The sequence below is a fragment of the Carassius gibelio genome, chromosome A9, assembly GCF_023724105.1.
Source record: "Carassius gibelio isolate Cgi1373 ecotype wild population from Czech Republic chromosome A9, carGib1.2-hapl.c, whole genome shotgun sequence".
NCBI classification, from domain to species: domain Eukaryota; kingdom Metazoa; phylum Chordata; class Actinopteri; order Cypriniformes; family Cyprinidae; genus Carassius; species Carassius gibelio.
In genome coordinates, this window is record NC_068379.1 from 14,246,630 (window position 1) to 14,272,165 (window position 25,536).

The 25,536-nt window shown below is 37.3% G+C and overlaps 1 protein-coding gene across 1 annotated transcript in view; it reads right to left on the reverse strand.

Moving 5' to 3' along the window:
* Window positions 1-25,536, reverse strand: part of LOC128019690 (immunoglobulin superfamily member 3) — a 156,393-nt gene that overhangs the window by 18,792 nt on the left and 112,065 nt on the right. Inside the window, exons 4-6 of the mRNA XM_052605809.1 lie at window positions 21,581-21,967; window positions 17,267-17,674; window positions 9,537-9,944 (exon numbers count right to left, since the gene is read on the reverse strand). Coding sequence (XP_052461769.1) covers window positions 9,537-9,944; window positions 17,267-17,674; window positions 21,581-21,967 — 1,203 coding nt within the window. The remainder of the gene's footprint in view (window positions 1-9,536; window positions 9,945-17,266; window positions 17,675-21,580; window positions 21,968-25,536) is intronic.

The following is a 25,536-nucleotide window of genomic DNA, read 5'->3' on the forward strand; positions in this document are numbered from 1 at the left end:
CAGGTTTGGAATTGAAACTGAGCTAATAGATCAGCATGTACACTCAGCACAGCTCTGACAGTGGCAATCTGTCCGTTTTCCACGTTGAAAGCGTGTTCAAACAGTATGGATTTGACATCTGGGTTTGTGTAGGTGAACTCTTTTTGGTTCAGTATTCTATGTAGGGCAGATAAATCCAGTTTCTGTTCCATTTCTCATCCTGTTTTTGCTGAGAAATTAATGAAAAAATGTTCATATTCCACATCTGACTGCTTCATTAATCTGGAGTTTGAATGGTCCCATTAGGACACATCCACCGGCATTGCTACACACAGATTAGATTGTCACAACGTTGGAAGGCTGGGCAGCTTCCCTGGAGATCGGCATAAATGAACATGTGTTATCTTATTGCATTTCACATGCTCCATAAAAGCACAAACGCAATCATGGGAGGGAAAACAACCACTAAAATTCACATTTAAATGCAAAATCTAGTTTTAAAATGTAAAAAGATTCATAAAGTTGAGCTCAAACAGGAGAAAATCACATTGCACGCCCTGCTGGGTCGTTGTTTTTGTGTGGATTCGTCATCAGCGCTCTGGATTTCTGATGAAATCACAGCTAGAGGTGATTCCTCTATTGCTCTTGAAGACACAAAAATTCTAATTTAAGAAAGAGCGTGAGCACTAACAGAAGACGAAGATGAATGTCGATGCCATAAGGCTTTGGATCAACCTGCCGGTGCGGTTTCATTTCGTGGCAGAAAGGCAACAGAGGGACATCTTAATGAACAGAGCAACACCTGAATCAACCTACTCTCAGAAACTTCATACATCCGCCTTGACATTAGTGCTGGCTTCCTCCTGAGAAACTGAATCGCATAAACCAACTTCACAACCCACATCTTACGTATTTGGATCTACGACAGGAATCCATCAGGAGGAAGGCTGGAATGAGTGACTGTCCAGTGTAGGAGTTTATGTGGATGGACATAAATATTTAAAAATAATGTGTGTGTGTGCGTGTAGCAGCTTTATCTTTCTAGAGAAAATGTAAGCTGCTCTGGGGAGAAAAAAAGTGCTTCTTGCCAATTCTACTAACAGATGGAGCTCAGTTTAATGTCTTTGAAGATGTCATGATAACACACCCACTCAGAGAAGGCCCAGCGATCGATGGCCGCTATCACACCAGAGCTGTGACTGTGCCTGACAGGAGTGCAAAAACACACAGCCGTAAACACACACACATACAACAGACCACTGGCTCGAACGCTGCCAATTCCTGCCCCCAGAAACAACCTACAGGCTACACACACACAAAAATCACCTACATGTTGAGATCTTTCTTGTCTCTGGGATATTACTTCAAACTGAAGAGTCAGTTTCCAGTAAAATGAAATAAATTAGCATGATAAGCAATTATAGGATAACACATACTTGGGTCCTTACACACTGTTTAACACATGAAGGAAGCAAGAAAAGCACTATCACTGGTAACTATGATTTATTGGTGTCAGTGTGCTTGGAGTATGTGCGCTATGATTAGCATTCTGTTATATTAATCATCCATCTCTTCTATACTTCAGAAAATAATCCCAGTATTTCCCTGTATGACACCACAAATGGATCATGTAGAACACGAACAACTTGAAATGAAGGATGGAACCTTGTGTTCAAGATTGGGAGGGGGGCAAAACATTTAGCTATTGGCCATTGAAAAATTAATTCAAGTCAACCTTTAATCTGAACATTGGGGAAAACTTTCCACTCAATTACTCTTCAATCTGGCAGCCATCACCAGATTAAAGAGTTAATTCACCCAAAAATGAAAATTAGTCTGCGTTTCACTTACCCCCAAGGCATCCTAGGTGTACAGTATATGACTTTCTTCCTTCAGACGAATTCAAACATTTTTGAAATGATTTTTGAAGCTCTATCATTGCAGTCAGCTGTTGTTGCCTTGCTTCAGTCCAACAGAAGTGAAAAAAAAAAAGTGTCTCACACAGGGAGTTCAGTGTTGGACTGATAAAAGGCCTCCTGTAGCAACTCGATGCATTTTTGTAACAAAAATATCCATGTTCAAAACATAATTATCACTTTAATGTAGCTTTTGCCAATAGTTGTACACAGAAGCAGTTTTGGGAGCATGATGTATGAGGTCAGCGCTGCGCATGCGCCGGTGAATCTCGTGAAAACCAATCTCGTGTTTTCAGGATCAAAAGAAGCAGTTTCCTTACTTTAGCAAAGGAAACCAGTCTGCTCTTGGCTTATATCAAAATCCTCCCACATTCTTCTTTACAAATCCTTGTTTTGTACTTCTAATTAGTGACCATTGTTTTGTTTTGATCTCTCCGCTGCATTTCCGCATGCGTCACTTCTGAGATGTGCAGCGCTGATCTCATACATCATTACACCGGAATTGCTTCCTTTACAACATAGCGCAAGCTAGATTCAAGTAATTATGTTTTGAATATGGATATTTTTCTTACAAAAATGCCTCAATTTGCTACAGAAGGCCTTTGTTCACCCCACGAAAGTCATATGCACCTAGGATGCCTTGGGGTGAGTAAAATGCAACCTAATTTTCATTTTTGGGTGAAGTAACCATTTAAGACAATATTCCAAAGACAGGTGGAATATGAGTGCATTGATCAGAATTTCGGGCTAAAGAAACACTTCATTAAATGAAATGGAAATTTGTACTTTCAAAATTAATGTTAAACATAATTTTGTAGAGTTTTTTTTTTTTATGTTACTCAATCTTATGCTGAAATAACAGTCTTCTCTCTGTTGAACTTCTCCAATCATTTAATTAGCTTTAGTCCTGTCCCTTTCTTACAATTGACTATAAGCTTGAATTCAGATCTGCCTCCATCTAATCAACAACTGATATATAGGACCAAACTGACCCAAACTGCATTTTTTTTCTCCATAATCCGTTTCACCCACATATACATTACAATATTTACACAACTTTTAATATATCACAACATTAAAATATAATGTGTAAACTGGTGTCTAAACAAATGTAAAACATATATCTGTGAATGACTCTGGAGAAGTTTGGAATGTATAAAAAAATAATGAATCTTCCTCAAAGATCTTAAGCAAAACAGCCCACTGGACAGAGAACGTAGAACACACTAGAACAGACTGCGCTAGTATTTCATCAGTGTTTCATTTTGCTGGCCCCCTTCTTTTTCGCGTTTAATGCTCTAATGTTTGGTGAAATGTGCATTGTGCTATTTAACTCTTGAGGAGCTGTTTTAAAGGTACTGACTTTTTGTTGTTGTTATCCATTAAAATGTAATTGTGAGGAGGAAGAGTTTGGGAAAAGAGTAGATAAAAAAAAAAAAAAAAAAAGTGGGTGAGTTGAAAAGCAAGAGACTTTGTGATGTCTTCATGTTTCTTCTCATCATGAGGCGTGTGTATGTGTAGCACCACAGTCTGTTCCCATGATGCTGTGAGGAACTCCGGATGTGGGTGCTGAGGTAAGCACACGAGCCAGCCTATGTATTAAATATGAATAAAAAGGCTTTAAATCATAGACACGACAGGTCCTATGAGACAAGAACATGTTTTTCGAGGTCCCTGAGCACTTTTACAAAGCATGAGCAATGTGCAGTATTTGTTTTCACTGTGTGAATGAAGCAATCCTTGCAAAACGTATTCATTTATTGCATTTACACTCTGTTCCTCACGTTCACAGTGAGAACGAACTCTGCCGTATACATATTAAACAGGCACTTCTGGAGACATGATTGAATGTCTCTCAATAATGCATTCAGTCAGATGCATGATGTTTTCACACATCATTACCTCCACACCAGTCTCCATTTCTTTCAGAGAACTTTCTCCACACAACTGGTTTCTCCAAATGTCAGCTCGCAACATTTAGCCAGACGTATTTAACATTTATAAAACTAGCACCAACAGATACGAGGATATGAAGATATAAAGCAGAGAAAAATGAATGCCCTAAATTGTTTATGAAGCATATGGGTAGCTGCCGTGAAATACTTGAGGGATGTTCTGTGGCATGAAATGCTATAAATCATCTATTTTAAACTACATTTTGTTGCTCATAATTATTATTATTACATTAAATATTCATATTTTTTTCATTTCAATAAGACTGCAGGACTACATAAAATGTTTAATTGACTAAATCCAGGACCTGGACGTTTTGATACTGAAAATGTAAAAAAAAAATGTGAATGAAAAAAATAGCTAAAACTTCTGTGTGATAAATGTAAATGTATTCAATTTCAATATATTTCTTCCGAACATTTTCCAAACCTGTATGACTTACTTTCTTCTGTTGCACATAAAATTATATATTTTGATCTTAAGATATTTTGTCACTGTCCATATAATAAACAAACAACAACAGCAGTTTTCCTAATTAATGTTGTTCAGTTGCTTTGACAATCTTTTTTTGTTTAAAGCACTATATAAATAAAGGTGACTTGTTTAAATCTTTGAGTAAAACTTCACAGCCAATCAAACGCTCCGATGCGTCCAGATGCGGCACAACTGCTAAATGTTTTCCATGACGCTGGAGGGATTCACAATTTTTAATTCAAATGGATTTAAAGAATCTCTGTGGAAAGTCACAGGCCACTGCTCAAATGCCTATATGTTTGTGCTCTCTAACGGCCTAGCATTCAGTGTAATAAACACAGTGGGCACACACACCAGGCAAACTAAACGAGTGCTCAGGATGATTAGTTGATTCCCAAATGCATGTTGAAAGGTTGTCTGGGTGCCGGCATTCCTCTTGAGAGAGGAAGGTCATGGAGCCAGTGGAGCAAAGAGCTGTCTCGCTCTGCATCTTAAACATATGTGCGTGATGCTTGTGTAAACTAAAACCTTTAGCACATAATAATACTGCAACTGGAATCATTTTATAAAATAACAGTCACTGATATCACTCCAGTGATAAGAGCTCTGCAGGCGCCAGACAATTGCATCTGTTCTGTAGGAGCTAAACTTAAAAAAAAAAAAAAAAAAAAAAAAGATTCTCAACAAACTAATATAAAATTTCTGATAAGCTCAGATACATGCAAACTATATATACAATATGTAGAGCATTATAGAAGTACAAAATGCAAAATACACGTAAAAAAAACTGTAAAAATTAATCTAATACACTACATTGTGCCCTAATTTGTACTGATTTTCTTATTCTTTTTTTTACTGTTTGTGTGTGTGTGTGTGTGTATATATATATATATATATATATATATATATATATATATATATATATATGTTATATGTTAGTTATACAGTACGTTAGCCTATACCATATAATAGCTCGTAAAAAGTTAATTAGTATTTACTTAATCTAGTATTATTTATATACTTTTATAGTAGAAAAATGAATGTCCTAAATTGTTTATGAAGCATATGGGTAGCTGCCGTGAAATACTTGAGGGATGTTCTGTGGCATGAAATGCTATAAATCATCTATTTTAAACTACATTTTGTTGCTCATAATTATTATTATTACATTAAATATTCATATTTTTTTAAATTTCAATAAGACTGCAGGACTACATAAAATGTTTAATTATGACTAATTCCAGGACCTGGAAGTTTGATACTGAAAATGTAAAAAAAAAATGTGAATGAAAAAAATAGCTAAACCTTCTTTGTGATAAATTTGTACTGATTTTCTTATTCTTTTATATATATATATATAGTATATATGTTATATGTTAGTTATACAGTGCGTTAGCCTATACCATATAATAGCTCTTAAAAAGTTAATTAGTATTTACTTAATCTAGTATTATTTATATACTTTTTAGTATTTGCTAATATTTGAGTATTTCTACAGTAGATTAAGTTTTAGCAATTGTGTTATGTGCTTTTGTCTTTTTATTTCTCTTTTGTTTTTAAATTTTGTAAACAGTTATTTCTACATAGCCTTAATTTATTTTTATTTGAATTTTAGTTTTGCATCTAGTGACTTTATTACGTCAACTTTAACTTATTTCTGTTAGTTGCCAAGGCAATATTTATAATTTTTAAGTTTGTTTTTAAGTTTACATCTTTTAATTTAATTTAATTTTTATTTAGTTTTAGTAAAAAAAAGAAAAAAAAAGAAAAAAAGAAACACTGGACAACAACATTTAAATGGTACTTTTTCATGTTGTAGTCAACTCCTACTGCATTACTGACTACTGTATACTGCTCACTGGTACATCAGCTTAAGATGTGTGTAGTAGGATGACGGTGTTCCAAATTATTTATATTATTATTGGAACACTGTCATCTTACCACAAATAAACAATAGGCATATTGAATTGTTTCCTAATATAGTACAGTATGCTTAGTATGGAAGTGCAACTCAATGACTTCTGCACTCTGTTTTATTCTTCCTGGTTTGATACTTCCTGTATGACCTTTGCTGGAACAAATCATTAAGGTAATTCAACTCTGATTTCTCAGCACCTGCTAGAATTTCCTGTCATGCAGACATCAATGTGTCAGATGGCCCAGCAGGAAGCCAAGCATACCAAAGGAGCTCACAGGAACCTGGGCTTTCACCTCACCTTTACATCCACAACAACTCACACATCACTTTAAAGAAACCTTTAGGAAAAATTAAAAGTGAAGTAAATAAAAGATCATATAGAAAATATGAATTGCTTAAATAATTCACCCCAAAAAATGAAAATTCTGTCATCATTTACTCACCCTCATGTAGTTTCAAACCTGCATGACTCACTGTCTTCTGTGGAACACAAAACAAGGAAATTCGAAAACTTTTTCCACGCAAATTCTAAGAATTGAAACTGATGCTTTCAAGATTTAAAATGACAAATTGTCTTTTGAGTAAGATGTTTTAATGAACAGGTTTATCCGGTTAAAGTAAACCAGTCTGAATGATTTGTTCAAAACTCAGACTGATCTAGTTCTCCAGTTCACCGACTCATTGATACTCAATAAATAACCACGTATAGTTTGTTATGGTAATTTTGTGTCATTAAAAAGCTTGAAAGCCTCAGTCTCCATGGGTTCTAATTGCACCCAAAATAACCATTCATTTCAAATGATAACCAGATCATTTCTCCTTTTGTGTTCCATTGAATGAATAAAGTCACACAAGCTTGTAGTTTGATCCTCTAAAAGACTTAAGCGATGCACCAGCAGCAATAAAGAATAAATTGGCGATGATGTTGGTAATAATGTTAATGGTAACGGAACTCATAATGGCAATGTTAACAATCGATTAAAAAATGTTTTTTGATACTTTCAATATATCCCAAGTACATGACATTTTATATTGTATTGTTTTCCTGTCTGTATAATCTGAGCAATCTTACATTCAAAAAGGCATCATAAACACAAAAGCACAATCCTGTTTGTAACAAGGGAACCTCAGGCTGGAATGTGTTAGTGTACCTACAAGCAAGTCTCCGGTGGGCTGCACTGATTTGCATGCAGCCGGAGGGCAGGGAGCAGGCCTGCGGGGGAAAGCAAAGCATGTTTCCCCCCCCAGGGTTGTCTCACAGCCATTAACTCCTGCCAAGTCCTCACATTGATTCTTACTAAGGGGCTCTGCTCCACACCGGGTTAGACAACAGTTACAAACACAACTTGAAGTGAAGATGGAATCATTCTCATGCATTCAAACATTGAAGTTAATTTTATGGCATGTATGGTCAAAGTTACAAATAATGTCAACAGAATATACATGTACACATACACCCACACTTACATGCATGAAATTAAAATTGAAGGTGAAGAATAATCACATCTCCTGCTGTTCTGACAGGGATGTAGAGAGACCAAAGCTTGACATGGGGTAGACAAGAGTGTGTTTCCATGCCAATGAGCTCTATGGAGATGATCTTGCTCAGAAACAAAATTATTGCTGGAATGAGGTACACTGCTGTTCTGCTTCATAAGACACCTCACTGAATGTAGAAAACGCTAAGTGCTCCAGCTAGCTCAAAATTATAGATGTAAAATCATAAATTATTAGAATCTATAAACAATCAATGAAGCTTCCAAAAACTTTCTAACATCTGGTTTAATTACTTGTTTTGATAATTATGGTTACTAGATAGTTAAACCATAATTATTCATAGTTATACCAATATGTTGGTTCATTATGGGCACCAGCACATGTCCGTTCAACATGCTCCGTGTGTAGGTCAGGTTTTGCTAACACTGTGAGGACCATATGTCTCCACAAGGACAGTAAAACCCAGCCAGTGATCCCCAAGAGGAGAAATTATTAAAAAACATTCTAAATATCATCTTAATAAAAATCCAAAAAGGTTTGTGTGAGGTTTAAGTTTAGGGTTAGGAGAAAGATTATTATGATTATGATTCTAAAACCAAAATTGAATGTCAGAGAGGAGGTCTTCCTTTTAGGAGTGACATTGTTCAGTCCATGGATTGAAGTCCAGAGAGACTAGATTTAATGAGCTCAGATTTTTGCTCTAATGATGCTCTCTCTACCTCACCAATCCACTCCAACCCACCCCACCGCCAAAAATGTCCCTCTTCATATTCATCTATTCTAATCGCTTTCTCTGGTATGGAGGATATTAACAACAGGCCATTAGGAGGCCTGCACACACACTCCAATCATCTCAATTACTTTTATGACAGACAGAAGTTTTTCTGTTCACCTTGGTGAATTTTCTTCATGTGCTGCCCCTCTTTTTGGTGGCATCCCCCAAAGGTCAATGTTGGGACCTGTTGTTATCTTTGTATATACAAATGACAAAGCTTTATTTCTCTCAATACTTAATTGTCTGAGAGATTTCAAAATATGGCTGGATCAGAACTTTCTTTTTTGTCTTACTGTAAATAAGACTGAGATTGTTGTGTTTGGTCTTCTTGGGGATTTAAGTGCTTGTGTTTGTGCTTTTTCAGTGGCGGAACCTAATTTGTGGAATAATGTACCTGTAGACATAAGAACTGCTCAGACTGTTGAAATTTTAAGTCTTTACTTAAGACACACCTGTATTAATTGGCTTTTATTTTGAGCTGAGACGAGACATTGTGAAGATTTTACTGTGTATGTCTTGTTTGTGTGTGTGCAGGTTTTTTTTTCTTCGGACATTGTTAAGCACTTTGGACAACCATGATTGTTTTTAAATGTGCTATATAAATAAAATTGAACTGAACTGAACTTATGAGAACAAGAGAAGCCAGTATCTAGTGAAACACATACATGCACACATGACAGAAGAATGAGAGAGAGAAAGATCTAGTGAGGGTGAAAGTTATGAAACTAGGCCACACTACAACAGGGTGCATTATCAGTGCAATCTTTATTTCTGTAGTGACAATAAAGTGTGAGTTGTCAGCTGTGATTCTTAATAGCCATTATGTTAATTTTTGAGGCTGGTGAGTGGCTCAAGCATTCTGCCATGAGATAACGTTACAAACCCAAACTTTAACAGGTGTCAGCTAAACTAAAATCTACAATTTAGTGCCATCAGAACAGTCATGGTTGTTTCTTGCCCTTTGTCATGCAGTCAGGGAGCCTACATGAACCTTTCCTGCGACGGAAGCCATTTTGAGACTCACCAGGCTGCAGTACACTGATGCCCAGTGGGTTGGAGGTGCGGTTGGCCACCGTGCTCCAGGTGCCATCGTAATTCCTCCGATAAAGCAGGGCAGCACACTGATATGTCCCGGCCTCCTTGCGTCCGGCACGAGTGATGCTGAGGCGGAAGTTGGTGTTAGTGGGCGTACGATCTACTGTGGTACGCGTGCCCAGGCCAAGCAACTGGTCGCCCCACTGCAGAGTGCCATCCCGCGTGAATGTCACCAAATCTCTGAACTCTCCGTCACCCTCTGCTGGCTTGAACCGCCAAGTGACTGCAGCAGGAACACTGGGATTGTGCTGTGGCTTCACGATGCACTGCAGGTCAAACGAGTCACCAAACGTCATGCTAGGTGTACGGGAGGAGGCCGACACGAAGAAGAAAGATTCTGAAGCAATATAACAAAAAAGAGAATACGTATAGCAATTAAAAATACATGCAACATCACAATGCATTAATATAGAATTCAGTTCATGTGCTGACAGACATATACATCAACTGATCCAATTAGAACATAAGAGTCAGAACTATGCATTATATTATTTTAGTTTTTTAGGCTTTATATTATTAGTTTTTTTTTTTTTTTTTTTTTTTTTTTTTTACATAAGCATAATTCAATTTGAAACTATTTTGCACTCACATCAGACTTTGTTATTATTATTATTATTGTAAAAAAAAACAAAAAAACAATGGCAATGTACAGTTTCGTTGGCAGTCATTACTATGATACACACTCTTTTTGGGCATAGTCCCACCCTTACCTCAATGTTATATATATATATATATATATATAATAAAAGATAAAAGTGTGTGCATTGTAACAACACTTGCACTTGTATGCCACTGCAGAATGACTGCAATATTGTTCAAGTACTTATTCTCTCCTGTGGATCCATCTTCTATTTTTGCTTGACAGTAAAAATTAAGTTCTGGTTAGCTGCGAGTGCTGCCCCCTCGGCTCAAGGCTGTCACACAAGTAAACATGATGAGGGAACTGCGGGTGACTTAATTGTGAATTCACAGCTGATACTGATGAGCATGTGAATCTGCTAATGGGCATATAGACAACAAAACTATTCCCTGGCGAGTTGCTACTGGCATCCTTCAGCAGCAATTTACATCTGCATTGCTCATACTATACAAGACCATGGGAAAAATAAACTCATTACAAGGGAATGCCCCGGCTGTTTTGTCTTTCCATTTGCAAATTTCTGCCTGAGATTTCTGGAACTTGAATAGTTTCCCCAATGGAAGGGTAAAGGGTCATTTGGCTACTTCTGAGTGTTTGTGCTTGATACGGATGACAGCAGCTGGAGGCCATACAGAGCCAGAGACGACGAGATCCATTCCCAGCCTACCTGCCAGTGCCCTAATGATGCCACTCTGTTGGGTTGTAACAAAGGGCAGGTTAAAGCAACACCCACCGGGCATAAGCTTTGTCCAGATCTCAGTAGTGCAGACATTTGGAGAGTTTCTGTCTCCTTCAATTATGCAAACAATCTATAAAAGGTATGGGGCAGTAAAGTTCAATGTTTAGATGATCAAACTACTCTGTCTGCATGCAAATGAGCCTCAAAGACTTCCCTGGAGAGATCCCAGAGTTCAGGAATCCACTGGGCTGAGAAAGGCTAGAAGGACTTTGTTCTGTTTAAGTGGGATCTATACTTTCACCTGGCTCCGCTTCATGAGCCTCCGCTGACTGAGCGCACACCTTCCCAAATGGACGAGGCTTTTTTACTTTAATAGACTTTAATAGAGTTTGAACTTCACATCAAACTGCTTCTGTTTTTACAGAAATGCAGGTACAGATGTGCATGTTTGGCTAGAATCGCCCTGAACTCATGCATCTTTGGATGTGGAGCTGCGCAGAAAGTTACAAAAAATGCAGTGCACACTGCCACAAGAAATGTGTTTGTGCACACTCAAAGCAAACTTCCGCCAAAACAGCGATGACGCCATATTTGCTGCATGCACCCAAGTGAACTTGCGGACGCATCAAGTATTCACACGGGGCATCAGCGTTGATGTTTGAGGGTATTTCTGAAGCTTCTTTTTTTTATGTTTATTGGTGGTTGCCAAACCAACTTCAAGTGCATTTCAGCAACTTACTGGGATGGACTGTGAAGCCTCGATGAATGAATTAATTATATCATGTTGTTTCAGAAACTTGGTGCTGATGCTACAGTCATAGTAACAACAACCAATCACATTAGATTTCTGTTGTTGCATGAACATGATTAGCTAGTGTCTGCACCAGGATATCTGCATAAGGCGACCTGATTGGCTGACGCCTGCGTTGGCACATGAAAAGTTTTCAACTTTTGCCATGAGGAACGAACCTAACGCGACACGACGGACCCACAATTAATTTCGCCAACACTTGACGTTACTCCATTAAAAATAAACAAGAGGCGTAGTAAAGACGGTGGCAGAGCTAATCTATTCTGCATTATTTTGATAAACTTTGGACAAGGTGACCTGTAGCATGCCAACTCAATCCTGCAGGCAGCAACGTCGGAAAGCAGCCAAAAGCAGATTACACACATCCTTGTTTATTGAGCACATGTCAACTAATCCTGCAAGCTCAAAAATCCACTCTTTTTAAAATTTAATGAGCTCACTTTTGCTCAGATATTGAAAAAACTAAAATCTCAAAAACGGATTAACAGTGTTTCCTGCAAGGCTATTCAGCTGCTAAAACTATACAGATAGCTCTAACAAAAAATAAAAATAAAAATAATAATAGAATAAAATGAAAAGGGAAAAAAAGAAGAAAAAAAAAGTTGTGAGCTTCAAGTCAGAATTGAATGTGATCACATAAAAAGACGGTGTATTATGAAATAAGGCCAAGGAAAAACATCTTTATATTGTGTTGTCTTAGCTGCAATAATAATAATAAAAAAAATTGTCTGAGGAATCCTCGACCAAATTAATCAATGAATAGATCACTAATGATATAAGTCACTGACGTAACAGTACTTTTCAGTCACTGGGGTCGGTGATGACACAATTTTCTTTCCGATCTGATACCGAGTGTCATTAATGCTGGCATCACTCCTAACACTGATGCTTTTACTTCTATTAAACAGAATGTTTTTTTTTTTGTGATTTCTGGCATTTAAATGGGTAATAATTATGGGCATTTAGTCAATAACTTATTTGCCTATAATAAATGTCACATTTAGCTTTATTATTATTAAATGGACTGAAATAATTCTAAATGAAGCTTCTCTTCTCTGTTTTCTTTTCCTCAGGTAAGTTTGGTTAAATGTACTTATGTTTAAATGAGCAAAATGTGAATTGTAAGTTTAAAGCTTACTATTCACATTACAATTCACCTGTATGATTCTAATTCTCTAACTTTCTTCTGAAGATCTAAGAGAAGATATTTTGAGATTTTCCTACTTTTTATTTTTTTTTGTTTGTTTGTTTTGTAGTCCATACACTGGAAATCAATGGCTTTACTTTTTTTGTAAACACATGACCAGAAATGGCTCTGTGTTTGACCGCAGACTGCAGGGAGCCATGATCAATGCCATTTTCTCCAGAGTGCAGGCCTGTAGGACACATGCTGAGAGTGATTCTTTATGGACAACACTACCACCAAGGCTTTCACATACACAATCTTTCTCACATTCCAACATTTTTCCCCACTGTTACTTTTTGTGACATAATGTATGGCTCTTAATATGTAATCAATGATCAGAGGAACTATCACGACACTGGAGGAAGTGGGTGGAAGAGCAGCATGAGTTGATGTCTGAGAGGAGCGAGTCCAGGCAGAGCCAGACCGCCACAGCTGTAGTGTGTTTGATCATTCCAGACACACAGACATGCTCAGAAAAACACCCACCCTCACACACAGCGAGAATAGAGATTTCAAATCTCACAGACTGGCACAAGGAGAGAGCTTCAGTCGGCCTCTGGATGCCTTTTTCATGTCAAGAATCAGCACTATACAACTGTCTGTTACTTTGGTTGCTGACGTTTCTCCTCTTTGCCATTTACATATTTCTTAGTTTTATTTTTTTATTTTTTTATTTTTTACATATGAGCAGCATTACTATTTCTGTTAGACTTTTGGTTCATGATACGAAAACAAACCTTTAAAAAATTATAAAAACAATGGAAAGGAAATCTGTGAGACCCTATGAAGCCATTCAAGACAAATCCCACAAGTCATCATGATGGACATAAACCTTTTTTTTATTTAAGTCTTTTAAGCTCACCAAGGTAGTTAGCACTGTTTTCAACATTTATAATATTTTAGCATATCAGAATGATTTCTGAAGGATCATGTGACCCTGAAGACTAGAGTAATGGCTGATGGAAATTCAGCTTCGTATTACAGAAAAAAAAAACTAATATAGAAAACCATAATTTTAAATTGTAATAACATTTCACAATATTACATTTTTGCTGTTTTTTTTTTTTTTTATCAAATAAATGCAGCCTTGGTGAGCATAAGAAACTTCCTTAAAAAGCTTTACAAATCTTACTGATCCCAGACTTTTGAATGGCAGAAATGTGTTTTTTTTTTCTTGTTCATTGCTTTCATGTCTTTTATTTTGGAGTTTAGTCATGGTCCTTGTTCTGTCATGTGTTCCCTTGCCCTCATGTGTTCATGCCATTGGTTCTCTTCTGTATGTCTTGTTTCCCATTGGTTTGTTCATGTCATGTGTCCCTCTTTGTTTGCTATAAGTAGCCAAGTCTTTGCCTTTGTTCTTTGTCGTGCATTGATGTATGTACCTTCTGTCGGTGAGTCTAGTCTGTTCATGCCTCAAGTCTGTTCACGTCAAGTCAAGTAAAGCCTGTTCAAGTCAAATCAAGTCTCTGTATGGTTTATGTTTGGATTTTGGATTTCACTCCGTTAACTAAAACTACACTTGGGTTCTCACTACACTCACCTTCAGTGTACACATTACAGCAGTGTACATTCACATGAATATGAATGGTAATCAATAGAGTGAGAAGTGTAGTATGACCACCCCAAACTTTCGAAAGGCAGTGGAAATTAAAATATTCGGCTGCCTTTAAAATTTTTGAAGAAAATATGGGTAGTCCGAAATCATCTTAAATACAGCTATATAGCACACTCTCTAACAGATGTACCATTAAACCTAAAAACTATGATTTATCTGCCATTCAATAAACTTGCCCGGGAGCTCTAACTGCTTTCTTAGCAATCAAATAAGTAAATTGTGGCAGAATGTGTGTCTGGCCTTACCTATTGGTGTCATGTGTAACACAGCCAAACAATTCTATGGCTACAAGGTGGCCTGAAGCCAGTCAGCACCCAAACCACTGCCAGACAATAATGAGCATGTTAAGACTCTCTCAGCAGAATAACACCACAAACTGGGCCCTGATTCTCACCTGGTCCTGATCCTTCATCCATACGCAGTCACCCAGATTCAAGGCTGGAAAACACAACACTGCTATTTTTACTCCGCACTACCAACACTGCTGTCTCAGGGCAAGAGCAAAGGGCACAAACAGTATCCATGCCCACACGGACAAATAAGAGTGGCTATCACATTATCATCTGCACATCCAGCTCAAACAAAGTGACTCCTGCAACACACCTGGAGAAGACTGTACTTGCAGCAAAAGCCAAAACAGCAGACATCAAGAGCGTCATGCTGCCACTCTTTGAGCTCCAAATCAAAAGCACAGCTGATGAAACACTTCAACGAAGCTGATCCTGACAGCAGAGGAAGTAAAATTGATCAATGTCATCGCAAAGGAAGAGCATGGATATAAATAATTGAGATGAATAAATAAAAAAAGCCCTGTCTTTGTCATCTCATCAAAGCTTTAGTATGCAGGATGTGTGGAGACTATGTTCTGGATGAGATTTCCAACCTTAAAGCTGCATTTAGGGTTCCCAAATCTGTCCAATCCTTTGTTTTTACCACAACAAGATTAAAAACCACATAAAGAACAAAAATCAGGTATTTTAGAGATTGCCATACAAGTGTGTTTCCATTAAAAAATATATATATATATATATAAAATAAACAATAAAAGACAGAAGTTACATTTCAGACAGAAAAAGGGTTTCTCTCACAAAAAGCAAAATTCAATTTTATTTAAATTTAATACCGAAATGTACATTACTTAAGATTTCCTTAAATTTTTCTTTAATTAAATGAATAATTTAAAATGATTTCCAATTAAAATGTGTCAAACATAATTATAAAAATGATCTTTCACACATTCAGAAAGGTTTAAGTTATGTGCCTTATGGCACTAAATTACATTGCAAAAATAATAATGATTCAAAATAATTCACACTGGCGTTTAGACTCTTTAGTCTACAATTTCCTCATAGGTGTTTGTACATCAGTGAATCTCAACCAGTGTGCCAGGGCCAGTCTATCCTTGCTCTGTCCCAAACAGGCAGTTCACCAGAAACACGCAACTGGTTAAAATCTAAAAAAACCAGAAAAAACCACAAATGGCTGATTTAGAGCTGTCTTGTCTCTACAAACTAAGCTGGAAGAGCAGAAAGTTGTTTAAGTATCAAAAAAGTTACACAATTCACCATCTAAACAAGAGACACATTGTATGTTGAAGTGAACCAATATCTTGTCTAAAAACCACTCACTGTAACGCAACACATGCTACTTCACAGTGTGTTTATTTAGAGCATCTGCCAGCTTGCTATCCACTCATGCTTTTCCTTTCTGCTGTCTGCAAGTGTGTGTGTGTGTGTATGTATGTTTGTGTCCTCATTACATACACAGTTAAAGAGCAGATTGGGGAGTCACGGCTATTGATCGTGATGGAAAGCTGACAGCAGTTCCACTGCTCTACATGTACATGATACTATGCAAGCACAAGCATGAGTGGACTACTGTATGTTGACTACTGGAAGGGATCCAGCTTTACAGTGCACATGCCACTTCAACACTCTACTCCCCTCGAGTGGATCTATATTCCTGTCACTGTGTGAACTCAAGTGTGAGTTTGTCTATGTGTGTGTATGAAGCAGACATTTTATTATGTCATAAATATGAAATGATGCTGACAGTAAAATACTGTAAACTGCATGAGTACAAAACACTATATGTATGCAAATACAGTGTCAGAATTAACTTTCTATGAAGAAATGTTTATCCCCTGATGTTGAACTTAAAGCACTTTTTTTTTACTTTTATGAGGGAATATTTTATAAATACAAAATGCACAGTATCAAAATACAGTAAAGAAATATCAGTACAGTTGAAAATAACTGCTGATCAATTTAAAGAAAAGCTGAAAAAATATCTCACTGACCCAAAAAGTTAAATGTATAAAAAAAAAATCATATCATCAATCATATAAGGATCACACCTAGAATATAATATAAAATATAAATAAGTTATATAACTTATTTATATTTGACTAGAATATATCTATCTAGAGCTGCTGATATAGTTCTAGCAACAAAAAAGTATCAAACCATTTTTCCCTCAGGCAATCCATCTAATGAACAACTAACTTAGCAATAAACGTGTAATACACAACACTATTTATACATTTATTATAATTTATTTAACACATATACTTCTAATTTACATTTCCTTGCATTTGTACATAACCTACCTGTCACCAAAACTTTTTTATCCGTTTGTCTATTGGTCTTTTTTTCCCAAACTTCAAATAATAGATTTGTGGTTTATATAAATAAATAAGGCTCCAAATAATGTATGTGATCTTACTTACCAACTGATTTTACCGTGACAGTCTTGCTGGCGGATTCATCTCCAATTTGCTGCCAAATCCATTCAGGTGCAGTACCGCTCTGGGACCACTCTGTGGCGCTGCATCTGTACTGGCCCTCATCTGAGGGGAAGGCATTATACAGGAACAGGGTGAATGTGTCGGGTCGAACCCGCTCCACCCGGACCTGTCCAAAGCTGCTGCGCTCCCTAAAGGTGAGCCCAGGAGTGACTGTTCCCTCACGATCCACTGAAGCCACTGTTACAGCGGGACCCTCGCCGTCCTTATCGGTCCACTGCCATGTCACTGACAGGGGACCCACAGTGTTGCTAACAACGCAGGTCAACTGGATGGTCTCGCCCTCCATAATCTCTGAAGTGTTACTGGATAATGACACAGTGATGTTACTTCCTATGAGAGACAGACAAACAACAGAGGAAATGAGACATCAGTCTTTGGAAACATGACACTAGTGCAAGTTTATCATATTAATTAGAGTACTTTTACATTATGTATGAGTAGATTACTCATGACAAGCTGTATAAAAAACAACACAAATTCTCATTGGGTTACAACTGACTTTGTAATACAGTCCCTAAATGGCAAGTAAACAAGAACACTATTTTCTCTGTACACATTAGGTGTATAAGAAAAATCCTTATCTGCCTGAATGAAGAAATTACAATACAATACAATACATTTGTATCATCAGCTTAGTTTCTTTAGCTGGCATGCCAAGCTAATGCACATTCTGGAGAAATAAATTGAGGTCCTGCCTTTACCAATAGGGCAACAGGCTCTTTTATAACTTAAAGGTCAGGCTTCTGTACGTAAAGCAACCTATTTCTCTATGAATGATCTGTTTTCTTCTACTATATTGTCTCTGGATGTGAGTGCAAAAGCCACTGGAGATGGATGCTGATAATGCCTGAGGCAAGAACACAAAGTTCCAGGTCTCCACAAGGCTCCTCGAATTTTGAAGGAGCTGCCTGTAATGGACGGTGTTTTGGTGGATCTAAGTTAGCAATCTATAAGACCAGTGACTGGCCACTTGTTGTAAGTGGCCTTGATTTCAGAAGTATTTTTCATTCATTTTTCTCCACAGGCATTTAAAAACATTCTTCACTAAAGAGTTTCAAGACATGAACCAAGCACCCATATAAATTGCAATGTTACCACATTTGATTCAAAGCTACAAAATGTAAATACAAAAAAAAAGTAAATAAAAAGTAATAAAAAGTACAATAAGATGTCTGTAAGATTTTTTAAATGTTATTTAAAGAACTCTCTTATGCTGCATTTACAGTACTTTATCAAAAACACAGTAACATTTCAAGTAAAAAACGTTTTTTTTTATTTAATTATCTTCTCATTTCAATACATTTATAAATGTATTTTATTCATGTGATGGCAAAGCTAAATACTGTTACTTCAGTCTCCAATGTCACATTATATTTCAGAAATAATTATAATGTTGATTTGAAAAAAAAAACAAAAAAAAAAAACTAACAAATAAACAAACAAACAAAAAAACGTATAGACCCCAAACTTTTGATTGGTAGTATATGAACTGTCATTGATTAATAATAAAGTAACATGATATTTAATGCAAAACATATACATACGTTGACTGATGGTATAGTAAGAAGTCATTGATTATGGTTTCTGGGAAGAAGTGTAATATAGGTCTATGGGTAGAGCAGTTCTTCAGTTTTAAGTATTCTTTTTAATTGAAACTGAAAGTTGCGTTTACAGAACATAGAATCATTTGACAACATTTCAGCTTATGTTAGGTCTGAGACTAGGCCTGTACATTATCACTAAAATCAATATGTGTATGGTATCTTTTCATTGCACTCTCCAGGAGACTAGGCCTCAGACTAGCAAGACTTCGGGAATAGTTTTCTCAGTAAGAGGTCTAGAGCCTGAGCGATCATGTACTGTAAGCATGAGTGTAGATCAAAGCCTCCGCAGACATCTCCAGAGTTCTCCACAGGGATTTCACACCACCACATCCCTGTAAAATGAAGCATGTGATAAAACACAAATGGGACTTTAAAGAGACAAAGTTTGCGCTGTTCCCATGGGTCATCCAAGGCTCCCTTCAGAAAGAGGCTTAAGCAGAACTTCTTGAGAAGAAAACCACGACCAACCAGGCAACAAACACAAGAGGCTTTGATTTCACACAAGATAAAAGTGAAACATCTGGGGACGAAACCTCTTCAATTTCTTAATGTGCTCCTTTTCTCTGAGGATATGAAATAAGATGTTTACACAATGATCAGTTGGGGGATGGCTGTATCTTCTCCCAGTCCAGTCTCTCTATATGCAGATGATTTGGTTGTATATACTGTCTGAAATACCTACTTAGATACTCAGTGAGGCCTTGAATAGAAGACAGAGGACAAGTATGTGGATGAAGAAGGGGCTGAACTCTGCACTGTCTCGAATCCAAACTGCTGCTATCAATCTACTGCTCTAATAACCCTGCAAATATTGCATAGGGTTTCCTGCGGGGGCAAAGACCAAAGCATGGTGTAATAAAGTGCCTCACTTACAAACCTTTCTAAGAGTTGTTTCCCTTCTTCTAGCCATCGTAAAGGGATAGTTCACCCTAACATACTTTCACGTCGTTCCAAGCCTGAATTACTTTCTTTCCTCCACACAACACAAAAGATTATATTTTGCAGAATGTTTTAACTATTTGCTATAACAGTATTAACTAGTTTTGAAAGGAAAGGAAAGACATAACATGCAGATGTAGCTAAACCATGTAAACAACTGTAAGACTACAATATCATGGCATGTTGACATAATGCATCTTCACTTGCTGGCCACCCTTCCAGACCCACTAAAAGCAGATTCCCCTAAGGAGAAGAAAGATATCCAATTTACAAAGTGTGAAAGGACCATTTTCGGACGAGGCTGGATTTGGGTGGGCAAAGTCTAAACAGAACAGATACATTCTTACTAACCTTTGATTCACCTCCTCTCCCCCATCTAGCTTTCATCAACTACGTGTACTTGAGCTCCATTGTGGTTTCTTAGCTTGGGCACAATCCCATCCACCTTGGGGATCTACCATGGCTGCACTGAAGGCGACGGCATTCCCACTTTCATTTCATGCCTGTTAGTCTTGGTTTTTTGAGTAGCTCTCACTTGAAATGCAATGCTATTTCAAGGGCTTTTCAGGCCTCCACTAAACCAAGTTGTGAAAAAATGCTGTGCATTAATTGATTTTACACAGGATACAGTACAGCATTGCCCTAAACACAACCACTGTCAGGGCAGCTAATCCGACTGTAGCTTACTATTGAAACTATAGGTAGTTAAGTACAATCCAAGCTACTAACAAAACACAGATAACTATTCCAAATATTTTGGTTGAAAACAGTTGTGCTGCTTAATATTTATGTGGAAACTGTAACACTTTTTTTCAGTATTCCTATACAAACAAAGTTCAAAAGAACTACATTTGCCTGAAATATACATCCTTTGTCTGTACTGTCACTTCTGATCAACTGAATGCATGCTTGCCGAATAAAAATATTAATTTATTTTAAATACAATGGGACCATATGCTTTAAATAATGTTCCTCAATCAGATAAAGGTCATAAATTGTCTAAGCAGCATAGATTTTTTATTAAATATCTACATTTTACTAACCATAACAATATTTATATGAACATTGTTTCAGCTTATCCAGCAAAAACAACAAAAAGCAATCCACCAAATTCAATGCCTACTTGTTTTTTATAATGAGCAGATTTTTTTATATTCTTCAGGATTTTGTTGTTCATGTAATCACAGTCAATGAGACAAAAACTGATGTGTTCTGTCACACTACACTGCTACTCGTCAATGGTAAAGTTTTACTATCTTGACAACAGCTGAACTGCTTTCACACAACTGTTCTTTTTTTCCTCCTGTTTACTCATTACTTCTAACAGTAGGAGTCTGCGCTATGAGAGAGCACCTGGCACAACAACAGAAAAACATTTGCGAAAATATGGGGAGATACTTAAATCACTTATAAGAGGTTGATTCTGTACGTATATTGTAGAAACCTTCAGCAGAAGACCTTTAATAGCTGTTTGCCTCCAAAGTATTACTAAACCAATTTCTTAACTCTACTTTCCGAAACTGCTCGCTTATAAGCTAAACTACATCAAAATAATCCACTTAAGGTGACAAGCATCTATATTGAGACAGAAAGTAACATCTTTCATTTAATAAGATAGCTATTGAGAGGTATCAGCTAACTACTCTAGGGGCCAGTCAGAAACAGAGGGCCAATAAAGAACCATCATACTCACTGAGAGGGGTTACAGTGATCTGAACATTACGGGACCGTTTGCTGCGGTCGATGAAATCTCCAGTGAGGGTCTTCTCCCGTTCTGTCACTCTGCAGATGTATTTCCCAGAGTCCTCCGGCAGTAGCCGCTGTAACTTGAGCAGGTGGATGGACGGGCTCTCTTTGCGCACAGTCAGGAGGCCGGTGGCCTCCCGCTCCACATAGTTGGGTCCCAATACGGGCACGGCGCTGGGCCCAATCACGGCTACAGGGGAGCTGCTGAAGACCCACGACACCAAGAAGAAGCGCTCTGGAACGTTCTGAGCGTCGATGGTGCAGCGGAGCTCCAGCGGCTCACCAGCCGTGTAGGCCCGGCGCTCGGTGGTCACCTGGATACTAAAGTCCCGATCTGCCAAAGAAAGAGAGAGAAATTTGATTAAGCCATGACAAAACGGTCCGCAACTGTCATTCATAGAACAAATTTCCATATGATATGCAGTTTGTGCAGCTCATCAGAAAAGCACTTTCTTCACTTCATTTGGCTTCTTCAGAGGTGATTGCCCCTGAGCTCTAATTACTACAACACACTTCCTGAGAAACACTCTAACTGCGTAAGTACATGGCACTGACACAGAGAGAGACTCGTGAAACGTACAGGGGGGATGATGATGATGATGGTGATGTGTGTTTTTACATGCAGCCATTATTTGTGTCTCACGCTGTGCATTTCTCTCCAAAATAACAGCACTGTAAACAGGCCTGTTCTAAAAGAGGAATTCACAGATCACAGGGAAACAAAGGCCAGTGGCTGTTTTTCCTTTCCTCCTGTGGTGCTCAAGCAGCGTGTTGCTCCATTAGGACATTACTGGCCGCCTGAATGGAGCCAGTCTGTGTATTAGGTCTAAATCTGCAAGCTTCAGACAGATTAATTGGCAGTGGAGATGAAGGGCTGCACGTGGAAATGAATGAGGAAAAACTGAGAAAAAACGACGGGATACATTAGGTGAATATAAATACATCTCTCCATTCTGGATCAGACTGCGGTGGAAGAGAGGTTAACAGAATCTGAAATTTGTAGTACGTAATCGATCACATGGTAGTGCAAAAACAACAAAAAAGATGAGTGTTTCAGTTTTAAAAATAAAATCTAAATGATTTAACAAGTACTTTGACAATAGTATGACAGTTTGCAGTGATGTTCCAGTGTGCTCAACATCTCAGAGAGGCAGATAGTGAGAGTGTGCTAGCTGTACTTTACTTCATCATTCCCCTTGATGTGTCCTGGAAGAGATGACTGACAGCCAGGAGTACAAAAGTGCTTTGTACAAAAGATGCACAATGTCACTATGTTCACTGAACCCTAGACCTCAGGGGTTGACATCTTATTAGAATCTAATTATGAAGATGTTCTTCCTCCTATTACAGCTTCGTTATAGTCAAGTACAGTACAATAAGACGACTGTGAACGAATCTGGCATTCATAAGGAGAGGGATACTTTCAAAGTCACATGAATAAAGATTTTAGAATGGGGAGGAAATGTCAGGATTGAAAGTTCACAGCATGAATGACGCTATTAGATTTGAATTTAGTATGCACAATAGATTTGTATTACAGTCAACCAGAGAGAGAAAGAGAGAAAGAGACAATTGTGTTGAGTGGAAGCGGTAATAACTGTGGTAGCTGGAAGGGGGCTGCATGAACAAGCTGCTGTTTGAGATTCACTGCCAAAATCTTCGTTACGAAATGAGTCCATCGATCTGGTGTAGTATGTGCATCAATGAGCCATTTGATGTCCCATTAATGCTTACTGAACAACTTCTGTTTTTTTCACCCCACAGTTCACCAGAGCAATAAACACATTAACAGACAGATGAGAGAAAACACACAAACGTTTACACGTGTTATGAGCATGACATATGGTGTGCTTTGCAAAATATGCACAATAGAATAATCGCACATGACCTAGTCCATAATCGTTTCTCTCTTCAGCAGCTTTGAGCTCCCCTACTGGAAAATCAAGTTTAACATGGTTTTTCGGAACATGATTACTGTTTTCTAGTTGGACCAAGTTGATGACTAGTCAGCATGTTCTAAAAACCAATTTGAGCACCATAAAATGGTATGACCAGTTGGTAACTGTTTGTTGGTGCAAGATGGTGTACAAGCTAATGGCTAGCTAGACACCAAAAACCAAGCTGTTCCAAAACACAGCTAGTAGCTTAAACCAGACGTTCCAGCTAATTCAATGCTATCAATTCAGTCAACTAAAAATGAAAATACATTATCTGGCTCAAATCCCACAATACAGCCACCCAATCACTCCTCCATAAACATGTGCACTTTCAATTGAGCCTAACAGGCCACTGGCTAGTACACAGAGAGCATTGTGAGTGTGTTGTCTAGCTGGAAGGGTACTTGGACACAGCCAGCTAGAAAAGGGGATTACAGACAAATCTTTCTTCCCTAGTTTCAGTGTTGCTCTTGAATTGCTCTCTGGAATTTCTAATGGGAACCTCAGTCAGGTGAAGCCTGGCTTGCATGCTAAAGGATCAGGCCATAATGACTTCACCTTGACTCCATTTAAAATCCATTAAACATTTATGTTTAAAAACTACCTTCTAATAAAGTTTCCAACTTTGTAATAAACCCTCCCTGTGTGTAATTGCCAGCATCTTTTAATAAAAGTAGAGAAAATGGTCCATGACCTAAAGACAGCACCAAAAAGGTCTATAACTAAAACTTAATATATGAATAATATCTCTGTATATCCACTGCTTAAAAGAACATTTAAATACAGTTTTTGTTCACTGGCCATTGTTAATTTTAGTAGGTAACAACTATTAAACATTTTGTTCAGATACTGTAGCATTGTTTTATTTTAGAATTTATTTATTTAGAACAGTTTATATAATATTATACTATTATATTCATTTTTTATATTTTTAAGTTTTGAGTTAAGTTTTTCTATTTTTATTATTTCTATTTACAGTATGTTTAATTTATTTTTTAAATTTGAGCAATTTTACTACTTTAGACATTTTTCATGTAATATACATATAAATTTTTTTTTTTGCAGCTTTATAAAAAAACAACAACACATTTTCATAGTTTTAGTTGACAATAACAATGCTGCTTGATAGTAGAAGGCCGTAAAAAACATGGAGGCATAACAAACTGAAAGTCATGTGTCTTTAGTAAGTGTAGTTTATCAGAAAACTGGAACACTTGACTGGAAGATGCTTACAATAAAACAGATGACCGTCTATAAAGGCTTTCAAAAGCCATTTACTGTAAACAGCCCCACATACTGAGACTTTCAAAAAGGCACTTAGCAATCAACTTTATAAATGAGTTCATTGTAAGTAGCTAAATTACTGAAATGTTTCAACTCCATTGTAAGCTCCCTTTAACTTCTAGAGGACTTTTTTCCTCATTTTGTCCACATACAGTCAAGGATTCTTGCACCAAAACAGAGGCTGTTTAGTGTTACATGGTGTTAGCTTTTTTCACTCTCTGCAGGCTGCAGGAGTTTTGCTACTGTAGCTTAAACATGTTATGATCAGTTTGACTACTAATGTAGCTCATACCTTTAAAGTGGGGTCAAATTACCATTGCTGGATGACATTTTGTGAGCATAATCCAGGTTCATAATCTATTAAAAAAAAAAAATCTATGTGAAAATGAGCCTTGTGTAGATTTCTCTTAAACTCCCGAAAGCAGATTTAGCTAATATTCAAGTTGTTCTACTAAGAGTCAATGTGTCTTCCACAAAAACGGTGGCTATTTAGTGTCACATGGCCATGTATCAAGAATCACTGGTCACATGAGCTGAAGGGAAGTCTGCATTTATTTCACCCTGATTCTACACCGCTGAAGACAACCAATCACAGGCATTAGGCTCAGTCCCCATCTGTGGAAGTGCCCATGGGAGACAGCCATCTAATATATACACCCTAAAATCACAACCTGTCCTCTCT